Source organism: Mustela lutreola, chromosome 5, assembly GCF_030435805.1.
Source record: "Mustela lutreola isolate mMusLut2 chromosome 5, mMusLut2.pri, whole genome shotgun sequence".
Taxonomy (NCBI): Eukaryota; Metazoa; Chordata; class Mammalia; order Carnivora; family Mustelidae; genus Mustela; species Mustela lutreola.
Genome location: NC_081294.1, coordinates 137,919,376 through 137,932,563, shown reverse-complemented (window position 1 = coordinate 137,932,563; position 13,188 = coordinate 137,919,376). Strand labels below are relative to the sequence as shown.

General features: G+C 43.9%; 1 protein-coding gene across 4 annotated transcripts in view; it reads right to left on the bottom strand.

The window, feature by feature from the left end:
* Positions 1-6,126, bottom strand: part of ZNF608 (zinc finger protein 608) — a 113,610-nt gene extending 107,484 nt beyond the window's left edge. The window contains exons 1-2 of one of the 4 annotated variants that reach the window (XM_059175728.1): positions 5,857-6,126; positions 1,260-2,369 (exon numbers count right to left, since the gene is read on the bottom strand). In XM_059175728.1, the coding sequence (XP_059031711.1) occupies positions 1,260-2,174 (915 nt within the window). In that variant the 5' untranslated portion in view covers positions 2,175-2,369; positions 5,857-6,126. Of the gene's footprint in view, positions 1-1,259; positions 2,370-3,376; positions 3,972-5,856 lie in introns of those variants that run through there. The other 3 variants (XM_059175729.1, XM_059175727.1, XM_059175730.1) reach the window with 3 other exon arrangements.
* Positions 6,127-13,188: the final 7,062 nt, after the last annotated feature.

The following is a 13,188-nucleotide window of genomic DNA, read 5'->3' as shown; positions in this document are numbered from 1 at the left end:
ACCAGCCATGCCAGAAACTACAGGATATGAGTTTTGCTTCTGCGAGGCAGGACCCGCAGATTTAATCTAAAGGTTGATTTCATACAAACATACTCACACCCCCAGCTCACTTCCAAACTGCCCAGTGGACAGAGCCCCTTCCGTCCTGGGACGCTATTCAACGCATGACCGTCGGCAGACCAGTAAGTCACAGGCCTCCAGCACCAAGCGGCACATCCTCCACCTTCTTCCCCCCAAGGAGGGGGCAGTTTTTCAAAAGGCAGTCTCTAACTAGACCTTAAGACAAGGACGAGAGATGGCAGAAAGGGTCCACATGGCTTATATCGAGGATCCCCCATTACTCAAATGCCACACTAAATTCCCATCCCCTCTGGCCCTTGCCCCATTCTCAGGAACACCAATCCGCCCAGTCTATTTTACTTTTCTTACCAACCTTTCCACTCCCTAGGCAAGCTAGAAATCCAAGGGATGACGCTCTGAAATCTCCAGCTAAGAACTGGGCGAAGGAACCAGCGTAGAGAGTCCTAGAAACCACCAAAACCGTTCCAGTCTTTCCACACAGTTAAGAGAGCAATGACCCCAGGACGCCAAGGCTGGGGTTTCAATTCAGGACCTGTAAGGGGAACCCATCCAAGGAGGATACCCTTTGACAGAACCATTTTGGAGAAAGTCTGGGGAAAAGAAACAGGTGAAAGGGAGAGTGTAAATGAGAACCCTCGACACAGCCTCTACCAGGGAGGGAACGTGAACCCTGCACGTAAGGACACATTCATTACCAGAAATACCAGGGCGGGCACATGAAAACCTAAGACAGCTCTCCTTAGGCGAGAAACCAGGACCTGAGTCAAGCGGGTAGAAGAGCAGGTCTGCTATTAAAAGCACACCACCGCCGGCTGACTGGCCAGGAGCCCTGGTGCAGGGCAAAAGGCACTTGGAACACCCAGGCCCTCCCACCTGGGGAACCAAACACTCAGCACCGCCCGCGGCGGAGGCGGAGGCGGTGGCGGCGGCGGCGGCGGCGGCGGCGGCGGCAGAAGCAGCAAGAGCTGAAAACACCGCACCCGAGTCAGCCCCCCCACTCCAAATGTCCACGGAAAGGAGGCACACAACAGAAACCTCACAAAGAACCAGGAAGCACGAAGAAGTGGGAGGCACACAGAGGCACACACACACACACACACACCCCGCGCCCGACACACACCCACACAAATGCACACAACGAGGAAAGTGGGAATTCGAGGAAGGCGACTTGATCCTACCTTCTCGGTTTTCAGTTTCTTGATTCGCCTGTGGCTCTCCTCCTCCTCCTCTTCCTTCTTTACCAACACAGAGTTTCCCATGAGCCCTGAATCCGGGGCACTTTTGCTAACTTCCCCAGCAGCCGCGACGCTGCCACTCCCAGCGCCCCCGCAGTGGAAGGGGCTGGCGCCACCTCCATTGCTCTTGGCCCCAAAGCCATAGAGGTGCCCCCCGGAAGGGGCCTGGCTGCCACAGCCATTCTGGTGGCCCTGAAGCAGGTCGTGCTTGTCCTTCCTGGATTTCCCCGCATCCTTATCCCGCTTGGCGCCTCGGCTGCTCTGGCTTTTACCTGGCTTCTCCTCTTTGCTTTTCCCGCAGGAGGCCGCCCCCGCGGGGGCAGCGGAGGGGCCGGTGCCCGCACTACTGCCGTTGGGGTTGCCGCCGCCGCCGCCGCCGCCGCCGCTCACACTTTGACCCAGCGCTGAATTCATGCCAGTTGCCTCTCCAGGGCGCCCTTGGACTTCCTGCCTCTTGCCAGTGCCGCTGATCTCGGGAATCCCATACAAGGCAGCAGAAGGCAGAGATTTATTACCATCCTTAGAAGTTTTACTCCTTTTCACTTTTGATTTGCTGGTCTCTTTGTGTGAATTCCCCTGGGGAGCGGAGGGCTGAACAGAAGCAAATTTTAGGCCATCAGCTAAGGCTGCGGTAGCACCGGCCCCACCGGAGGCCAGACCTCCACAATCCTTGGAGTTGCTGCTGCTGGTGGTGTTGGTGGAATTATTCATCTCAAATTTCTGTCTGTCCTTCTCCAAATCAGCGTCCAAATCAATGATTAGATTTCCAACCCCGATTTCCCAATCATCACCACTGTCATAAGTATCAACCGTATTTGGATCCACACCTTTTCCTGCAGCAGAAATGTTCACTGACATCCTGAAGATGGGCTCTCTAGAATAAAAATCCGATGAACTTTCCTTTGGAGATGAGGGGACATTCGTTTAGCTCCGCTGGGCTTTCTCTTAAAAAAAAAAAAAAAAAAAAAAAAATCTTCTTATCTTCCTCTTCTTTTTCCTGCCCCAGGAATGTGTCCAGAGATTTTACACCCTTCAGTCCAGGTCCACCTTTTCCTGTGAAGGGGGGAAAAGTCGAATATTTCTTGTCTGGGTGTTACCAGAATAAAAAACGATTAACACTGGGGAGTCAGTAAGGGGCACAGGGAAGGATGGACAGGAAGGTGGTTCATATATTGTCTCCACAGTCGGGTTTAAAGGAAAATAACCAAACCCAAAAAACTTACCCACGACAGTAAGGATCTTAACAGTAGCTTAAAAAAAAAATATCCCTTTATCAACAACATAAGAATAAGCACTTTTTTAAAGGCATTAAGATATCTTAAAGATCTGTGTCAAGTCCAGGAAGGTTTAAAAAAAAAAAAGTTTAGGATTTTTTTTCCATACATGTGTTATCTCAACCCTAGAAACACAGCCTAAACACTCAAGACAAGAGAGAGGAACACAGCTTTAAACATCCCCAAACATGTCCTAGATCTTGCAGTTTCAAAGACCAGACCTTGGAAGTTCTCTGAGGCTAGTTTCAGAATGATGTTTCTAAATTATCCGTATTTCTAATTTGATTACTTCTTTTTACAAATCGTCTGGGCAATCTGTTTTTTGTTCCCAGTAAGGAACAGGAAAAACAATGAATAACTACCCCCCTCCCATAAACACATACCCTCTCTCCCCCAACAGTTTATACAATTTTATTTTTGAAATACACACACACATGTCTTTACGAGCATTTCTCTATAGAAAAGACAGTGCTAAATAAAAGGCTGAGTACCTGCCTTCTGAGGGAAAAAAAAATCACATATAAACAATTCTACCGTATTCCTAGGTCACAGACTTGCTCAATCTGTTAAATATGGTGCCACTGACTGTACGGGGAAACTGATTAAGACATGCACTTTAAGTAGTCTGCGCCAAGGTGGCCTCAATGACCGCAAATGAGTGTGTGTTTGACAAAGATCAGTTAAAACGGTTTTTAAAGGGATCAGCCCCTTTTTAACAGTTGATTGTCAAGAAAAACAAATAAATATACATACACACACACACACACACACACACACATTGCTTACCTTTAATCCTTTATCATTTTTTAATCAGGCCAGCAAATCAAAATGCCTTTCCCACTCCACTCGGCAAACAAGCCTGTGCCTCATTTTACTTAAACACCAAATGATCAAGAAGGAAGAAACCAAATAACACATCTCAGCCAGAATAATCACTCGATAACATTATTCCACCTCCCCACCCCCCTTTTGGCAAACGGATCAGGAGTCCTTTTCTCCTTAAAAAAATGTGTCACTGTACAGCTGGAAGATAATGTTTCACATTCACAACAGAAGTACCAAAGGTTTTTTTTCCTCTTAACAAGCATCGAGAATAATAGGTTTAAAAAAAAAAAAAAAAAAGAAAAGAAAAGAAAAAGAAAGAGAGAGAGCTTAGAGAAAAAAGTTTTCCCAACTTCTCATTCCGCCTTCAGTTCCAGACTTCAGAGTCACCGTGATCAGTAAGTAATGATCCCATGTAGCAAACCTACAGGCGTCCGCTAGTAACAAGACAGAATGTGCTAACATCGGGATAAATTAGTGAAAGGGAAGAAAGAATAAGAAGAAACGACTGAAAATCTGGGCTGGATTCCGCCTGTTAGTCGGGAAGTGGCATTTTTCCGCCCGTCCTGACAGATTTGATTTCTTGAACTAACTTAAGAGGAAAGGAGGGGGGAAGACGAGGGGAGGGGAGAGGACGGGAGAGGAGGGGGGGAGGAGGGGGAGGAGGGGGAGGAGGGGGAGGAAGGAGGAAGGGGGAAGGGGGAGGGGGAAAGGGGGAGGAAGAAAGGGTAGGATGAGAAACCCAGCAAGAGGAAAAAAGAAAGGTGTGGAGGGGGAGGGGAGCAGATGATTCAGGGAGCTGATAAACCAGTTATAACAGCATTCGCTCGGGGCTGGGGGCGGTGGGCGGTGGGGTGAGGAAAATAACGGCGTTTAAAATTGGTTCAGTCTTCGAAACCCAAAGGATGTGATGTTTTCCTGTTTTATGTTGTTTTAAGAAAAAGGAACCGAGTTCCTAGTATAGTCCGGGGGGGGGGGGGTTGGAGAGGGAGGAGAATCCGCTGTCTCTCAAGCCAATCAGTCATGTGGTAATTCGATAATTAGAGTCAAAAAAAAAAAAAAAGATTTTTTTTTAAGGCGACCTTTTTCAGGACAGTTTTTCCCATTGATAGTCGCAGCAAACGGTGCGTCTCCCTTTTATTTATTTTTCTCTCCTCCTCCTCTCTCGCCCACCCCCTCCTGTGTTTAGTCAGATGGCCCCGGAGCTTGGCTTAGTATTTTTAATTAGCTGGCGTTTGGAAGCTAAATGCAGTAATGAATTGTTGATGGATTGGAAGTGGAGAGTCGCTTTGCTGGAAATGTCGGGGCTGGGAGAGGGGGATGGGCGAGTTAGCAACAACCAACCATCTAAAAGGAGCGATTTTGTTACAGTGCAAGCCTTTCACATCACGTGAGGATCAAGGGCTCAATTGGTTGTCGTGAGAACAAAAATGGTGACAAGCGTATCAAGAAAATACTGATCTGGTCTTTAAAAAAAAGCTGAAGGTCTCTCCCCTCCCCCTGCATACACTCCCCCCCCCCCGCGCCGCCGCCGCCGCCTCCCCGCGCCCCCACCCCCCTGCAGTGGGCGCAGCTACAAGTTATGAATGTGAAACATTTCTCGCAGATCTAGGCTCTCGGAAGTTCGAAGGAGTGAAATGTAATGAGCACAAGAGCAAAGCAGATGTTTTAAAGAAGCACCTTATAAACCTTTCCTCAACTTATCTCCAATTTGTCGGCTTTCCCGAGGGGCCAGGGATGGGGACGCCCAGAAGAGGGGGGAGGGCACCTCCAAGCTATTTGGGTTTTAGGGACCCCCTTCTTGTCTTAAACAAAGAAAAACATTTTGCTAGCTCCCAAACCAGGTCCTGTAATAAACACACCATTGTTACTCTATTTGTGGGTTTGTTTGGGTTGGGTGGGGCTTCCCCCCCCCCCTTAATGGTGTTTTTGCTGCTTGCTTTTTTCAGGAGGTGGAAAATGGTAATTATAACCATTACATGTAATGAGTGACTATTCCCTTGTTTAATATTAAATTATTGGGCACTAGGATGTGGCAAGAGACAGAAATCGGCTTGTTCTGCCCTTGCCCCCATTTTCCTGGCTCGGTTTGGAAGAGGGTCTTGCCCAGCTAGGCTAGGAGAGGGAGGGGGCGAGGTGAGCTAGGGAATGGACACTACAGATCAGTATATGTAACTGTGTCACTTTTATTCTCCTTGGGTTACAGCCCAAAAGGTAATTTACTCTAAGTTACCCCGAGTGCCCAGTCAAGCTTAATTTGTGTGAAGAAGTTACAAATGCTTCACCCTCCACTGAATAAAACTCACCCTTCTTGGGCTGTTTTCTCAATGCAAAAGCCAAACCCTGTAACTAGTTCCTCATTTCAATGCATAAAACTCGCACATTCCCCTGCATGAAGTCCCCGCTAAGTGCTATATAGAGACACACCACGCAACCGTACTTACGGTCTGTATTGGATCGAGTTGACCTTTTCCTTCTAACTGCATTGAATGTGTTTGGTTGCAGCCGCTTTATTTTGGAAATTATAATATCTTCAACAAATTTATTATTAAAGAAGATGGACCATCAAATGTCACAGACCGTCCTGTGTATTTTTTATAAAAGCAAAAATTAAAATTAAAAAGAAAAGAAAAGAAAAGAAAAATCCCCCTGGTGCACACACACCACAAGCTTGTTCTGCAACACTGAAATCAGGACTGAAACACAACACACACACAGGGGGAGTGGAGCAAAAGGAGCTCTCAGCCTCTATACCTGAAAGGGACTTTTCTTTGTTCCCATTGCCCTTTCGCATCAGGCCAATCAGAGAGCAGCTTTTATGAAACTGGGCTCTCTCATTGGCTAGCTGCTTTCTCTTGGCTACTGTAGGGGGTTGAGATATACACACGTATAAAACACACACTGAGAGCGGGTGGGGGTGCGGTGGGGGGTGGTTGTGGAGACAAAGCGTTTTATTTTCCAACCAGATTGGGGTTGAGGAACCTCCTGCAGTAACGAGGGGGAAAAAAAAAAATGGTGCGCCCGTTTCAATGACTACATCATTCACATAAAACACTTATTTATTAAAACAAATCTCAAACAGGCTGCGAGGAAAGGATGTCGGTAAATACAAGTTTGATTGTGTTATCTTGGGGGAAATAATGTATGTGATCGCTCGGTGGCAGAGGGAAGCCAAATGAGCCACTAGCGCGGAGCGAGGAGAAAAGGAGAGGCTGGCTGTGTGGAAATGACTGAGAGCGTTTTTTTGCTGGCTTCCCTTCCTTGTTGCAAGGACTCGGCAGCGCGAACTCCCAAGACCGATTTTCTGTACTGCGGCTTCTGGCTTTCAACCCTCCCCCCACCACTTTGCCCTTCTTCCAATTTTTTTCTCCCCCAGTCGTCTCTCTTTTTACTCGCTGATTAAATAAGAAAAATCGATCTGGGGGTAAAGGCGGTGGTGGGGAAACAAGTAACCCTTTTGTTTCCAGTCTTCTGGTCTACAGGCACTCAAGTGTGAAGGCTAGCAACCATTTAACCACCACTACGGGAACGGTTCTTCCCTGGAATTTGGAACAAATCTTTTCCACCTGGTCCGAGGCTGCACCCAAAAAAATATAAAAAATAAAAGAAGTTCCCAGCCAATCATATTGAACACCCCGGGCCAGCCTCATTTTTTACAAAATCGATTTGTGGGAGATAAATATACTAGAAAGAGTAACCCGTTAAACAGTCCCCCAGTGTGCAATTTTAAACAGAAAGATTGTCAGAGTTCCCCTCCCCCCCCAATCTTTAACCCTATCTTGGGGGATAGGGAGGTGCAAAGTCCTCTGACTGCCACACTGCTCAATCCACCAGGAATACAGAAATATTTTAGAGTTCATTATAGGGCGGATGCCAAAAACCAAGTTAATGGGACTCTGAGGTCACAGAATAGGAGAGGTTGTATAACCTAAGTTCAGTATTGTACTGTAACAGCAAATATACTTAATGTGTATACATATATAAAGGCTTTAAAGTACCTTTATTTTTAATTTTTCACTGTTACTTGCCATTCCTTTTAGGAGCTATGATGTTGAGATTTTAAAGTTAAAGTGGGATCTGAGTTTCATTGGAAGCATTATGATCCCAAGCATTAAAGAGCCAACACTACTGTAATTTCCACATGACAAGCGTAATGCGGGAATGTGTCTTCACTGAATCGAATGGACATACAAAGTGGATTAGTGCTAGCAAAAGACAGCTTATGATGTAAATGTTCAGGGATGACTTTGTGGGCCAATAAAAATATTTATGTCACATGTTTTAAGTAATGTCTATTGACTCATGTTTGAGCTTTCAGTATGTTTAGTTCTAAAAAAAAAAAAAAAAAAAAAAAACCTCCAATTAGTTGTTTCACTGGCCATGATGAACTAAATTTGATGCTGCCAACAGTAACAAACAGCAGTTCCCACCCTTTCCTGAGGTCTATAAACCAGAGGAATGAAATCTAGAATAGTCCTTGTCTCTCCCTAAATAGATCTGCATGTAAATCAACGCTGTACATCAACAAATGAAGGAGTCAATTAACCACCTGATATCCACACACGCTCCATTTTAACTTTGATATTTGTATTGTATTTTTGAATGTACAGATTTTGGAATTTTTTTTTTAATGTCCCCTTGATAATAACACAGCACCATAAGGTGATTTTAAAAAAACAAACAAACAAACAAACAAAAAAAAAAAACACTTTTCTTCTTTTGGAAGAGTGGTTCCTCACACCTCCAGATCACTCTTGGGCACCTCAGGGTCCCCAGGGTATCTACTCCATTTCAGCCTCTGGAACACCATGGCTACCCCATATATTACATCACCCTGGAAAAATCGATCATCAGTTCTGATAACAACTGGATTTCAAAAAGCTTAGAAAATGAGATCTGAAGTTGGTGAAGTTGGAAAGGGTAAAAGCACTCCTCCAGCACACTCCCTTGGTAAAAAGCAAATCACACGGCATAGATTTGAGTATGACTAAAACCAAGGCTCAGGCTTCCTAATACTCAAACAATCTGATATAACCCTAACATTAACCCCTAAACTAAATCTTAAACCTTTTTTTTGCTAAGGAAGCCCCACTGGCCATAGAGGCTTAGGCCAAACTCAGTCAACATATTTAACCCAAAGCATTTTCCTCCCATTCCAACAGAGCCACACTCCATTGGCACCCCACCCCCATCGCCTGCCCTCCGCATTCTTCCCGAAGATTTGAATCAGCCGGAGTTGTTATGCTCGCTTTGCGTGTGTTTGTTTTGTTTTGTTTGACAAAGGGGGCCATCAAGAGACATCAGAGGGCTATCAGCTAATTGATGAGGGAAACTAAGATAATTAACTACCAGCTTGAGAAAATCAGAGCTACACCCCTCACGAAATTGGGAAGTTCTTGATTTTGGAGAAGAAAAATGTATTTTTTTTTCTCTTCTGGAGTAACAGGAACATGCTCGTCTCCCTTCTAATATCCCATGCACAAACTCGGTAATACCAGTTCGCTATCGGATAATATGTGCACTTTATAATTTTACATTTGAGGGCCTGTCTCCTCAGAGATGTGGTAGAGGAGAGGAGCAAGCTGGAAAAGAGTCTAGAAGGAATGGAGCGGATGGAAGCAAGTGAGAGCATAGTGTAAAAGGGGCTGTTAAAGCATGTTATCCTCCAGTCACCACCACCACCAGCCCTGCCCTGGACCTTCTGCACTGATCACAGGTGATCAGGAGGTCCTGGCACAGAACTTTCCCACATTTTTAAGGGCAAAAGAGCCCAAGGCTGAGGAGGCCTGGGGCTTCAAAGGAGTAACAGAGAAAAAACAAAGTCATCTGTCTTTGGTACCTGTTTCCTCTGAACAGCAGGATATGATCAGGGGGATCAGAAACAAATTCTGGAGCTGTTGTTTACTCGCAAGGGAGTGCGTACCTGGGCCCTGCTTTTCTAAACCCCTGCCAACCGTGACATGTAACTCAGGGCCAGGTGGAAAACGTGGAAAGCAAAGTTATTAAAAAATAAATAAATAAAACCTACCTGGAAATGGGCTTAATTTATGGGAAAGGGAACTTAATTTAGGCATAATGAGAAACTCTGTGACTGCCCAAAAGCTTGTGGAAAAAGATTCTTATCTGTTTGAGGCTGTTTATGAACAGACCTGCCTCTAGGTAGTGGGCAGGTGACCTGCCCTGGTTTCTAGGGAATGTGGAGTTGGTGATTTAAACACCTACACAAACACTAGAAGGTCTTCACTCTTTTTACCTCTGGGTAACATCTTAGCTTCCCACTTGCAAAAGGTCTTTTAGAGAAAACCCTTTTTCTGCCTTTTTAGAAATGCTTACTGAATCCAACTCAAGATTCTGTGGAGTATTTTTAACAATATCCATCTCTAGACAACTGTCACCAAAAAGAAATGAGCGGTATTCTTGGTTAAATAGTTCACAGTTTTGCGATATCCTGAAATACTGCCAGACCAAAATAAAGTGACAAGACGCAAATGTCAATTGAAGAGAGAGCACCTGTACACAGAAACATTTCCGGTCCCTTCTAGGGGACAAGGGACAGGGTGGGATGGGTAGGTTGGTGGGATTTATAGGAAAGACACTGATGGTGTTCACCCTGCCCTAGAAGACTTGGAGACATTCTGATACACATTTCGCGAATCTGGACATTTGCACATATTGTGTAACTTTTCGGGTCACTTCTATACACTATCATCTCACCTTCAATTTCAAGTTCTGAGAGTATAATATAACAAAGGGACCGCAGGCTGAAGGGAAAGGGCTGAATGGCTGTCTTCACATTTTGGTGAAACACTGAAATGCAATAAAGTGAAATTTCCATGCTCTGATTTCAGACTACCCTGAAATTTAATAGTAAAGAAACAGAAAATTAAAGAAGATGCTTCCTTCTATCTGTATGTATATTTTCCATGTTCCTTCTTCTCCCAATATTCCAACTTAAAAAAAAAGAAAAAGAAAAAGAAAAAAAACAGCAAATCTTGTCCCTTTTATGCCCTGCAGTTCTAGAGAAACCAGCAAATATGGCAAAAACAGTGCATTCTTCTAAGGAAAACATTTGTACCCTGGTCACATTGAGAGAACGGCAATGTAGGTCAGTGTTAAGTGTCTGAAATCTTACCTCCGCTTGGCGCAGGCCCTTGCGGCATGGGGCACACTATTCTAACTGAACCCGCGCCCAAGCAAGGTCTGCGAATCGGTTAGCAAAGGACCGGCAATTTACATCGCATGTAATGAAACCATTTCTGGAAAGGGATTTTTCTTTTATGCCAGGGGAGACCAGGCACATAAAGGAGATCAAAACACAAGCTACAGTTTTTTAAAACTACTTATTGGAGATTGCTGTTGCTGGTTTTATTACAATATGTATTTTACAGATTTAGGTAATAGCCCTGATTTTTCAAATCGACCTCTGTTTAGACACGTTTCACTTTGGGCTGTTTCTTGTCTGCAAAATTACAGTCATTTGCACGTTATTACAGTGAGTAGGAGACAGATTGTATTTAGCGTTGGGTGGGGGAAGGGTTATTATGGGAAGTGTTCTGCTACGGTCAGCACATAATTTCAGCCTGAAGAAAATTGCTTCTGAATGGCTGGTCTGTTAGCTAGCCAAGGAATGGTCACTAGGAGAGGCTGAAAAATACTTCTGCTTAATCTGCATTACAGAATTATTCTCATTTCCAGAAAGAAGGTCTGTGGAAAGAATGATGGTTAAACTAAATTTTAAACTTTGGAGGTGAAATGTTGTCACTGCTCAGTTTGAAGGGAAAACAACAACTCCAACAGAAGACAATACCACCAAGCCAGAAAGGGTGCAAAGGGAGCGAGGCACAGCCGGCCCATTCCACTCCATCTTTTCTCCTTGCTTCACTTTCTCGGCTCCCCCTCCTGCCATTTAAAAAAAAATCTCTAAGACTTAATGACAGTGGGTTTTTAATATAAAATTTTCCCAATACAGCTTCTTCTTGGAAACAGTGACAGAGTCCCCCCTTAACTGTGAACGTTTTGGCGCTGGAATGTAAAGATTTCTCCAGACTTTACAAACTACATTCCATTTGTGCCTCTTTCACAGAGCTGAGAGATGCATAAAGAGGCTTATCAGAAATAGTAACCCCTGTCTGATTTTAATTTAAATCAAATCCTTACGCATCTCCTAAAAAGTCTTTAATATCTTTGGTTAGAAAAATCAGGAGACTAAAGTTGATTCCAAAGAAAAATCAAAGAGTACCATTATATGCGGCTCCTTTGGCTGCTGAGTATCACTTTTGTTGTGAACAACTGTGCCTCTTTTGTTTTCAAAACAAGCTTCCCTAAAGGATGAATCACTACAATCGTTTGGAGACTATGCAATAAACAACAGAAAGCCAGATACCCATCCTCACAGCTCAGCGGCGTCTCTAGTCCACCAGCCAATCATCATTAGGGAAATGTGTTTCTCAGCCTCCTGATTGGCTGACTCCTGGGCCAGGATGTTCAGGTTTCTACAGCTCGAACGTAAGCTGCGTGCCAGCCCGCTCTGTGGACCACCTTCTTCCAAAAATATTTTAATCACTTACTCTTTTCCCTGCTTTTCCTTCTTTCTTCCCCACCCCCGGCCCCCGCTCTTTTCCTCCCCCCCCCCCTTGTCTTCTTTTTTTAAGATTCTTCACATCATCCACGGAAACACCTTTTATTTAACACCTTTAAAAGGTAGTGATCATACTGAAGAACTGCTAGGAATAGAATTTAAGGCATGAGGACATTCATTTTAATCATAGGTTAATGTTTGCTGTTTCTTTGGGTTCTTATGCCGTTTCCTTGGATTTTAGAGGAATCCCACAAAACTTAAAAGAACACATTGTTCGAGCATATTCTTTAATTTGTATATTCTTATCATTATCTGAATTTTCTCTGAGATCTGTAAAATTTGAAACATTACATTAAAACACTGTTTTTGTTTTGTTTTGTTTTTTACATTAAAACACTGTTAAATGAATACTGAGAAGTAGTCATGTCAGACCATTTTTAGGAGCAAAGGAGACAATGTATTTTTCTTCATAGTTAGGTCATTATCTATAATTTTAAAGGGCTTTAAAGTTTTTCATTGTTATCCCCAAAGACCCACAAATGTCTTAAGGATGCACAATTCTTTCAAACTTAAGAGAGGTTTGTAATTCAAAGAACTGAATAATAATGGACAATATATGCGTGACTTACCATGGTCCAGAAATGCCTCTTAATTTTTCATACATATTAATTCACTTAATCTATGTTCGTAGCAGTGCCATAAGGTTAGTATTGTTATCATCAGATAAGATGACAGGCAAAAAAGATAAGCAGATTTTTCACCGGCAAATCTTGGTAGAGCCATGACTGAATGTAGAAAGCCTACTCTGAATCTAAACACTTAGATACTGTTCTTCACCACCACCAAAACATGGCTTCCACCCATTTTGTTGAGCATGGAAACATTAGCTGGTGGCCCATGACTTCTTTTCCTACAAGAACAGTGAATTTAAAGAAAAATTCAAAGAAAAGCCACCATGGTCATTTTTCTATCGGGGATCAATATTATGCCAAGGAGCAGAATGGCACCCAGGACTCAGCATTTTTTTTTTTTTAAATAAGAGTTTTTTGTTATTACTCAACTGAAAAGTTTTAAACATAAAAAACACTTTACCATAATAGGTGGCAGAATAAGGTTTAAAAATGGTGTAAGAGGGACGCCTGGGTGGCTCAGTTGGTTAAGCGGCTGCCTTCAGCTCAGGTCATGATCCCAGCGTCCT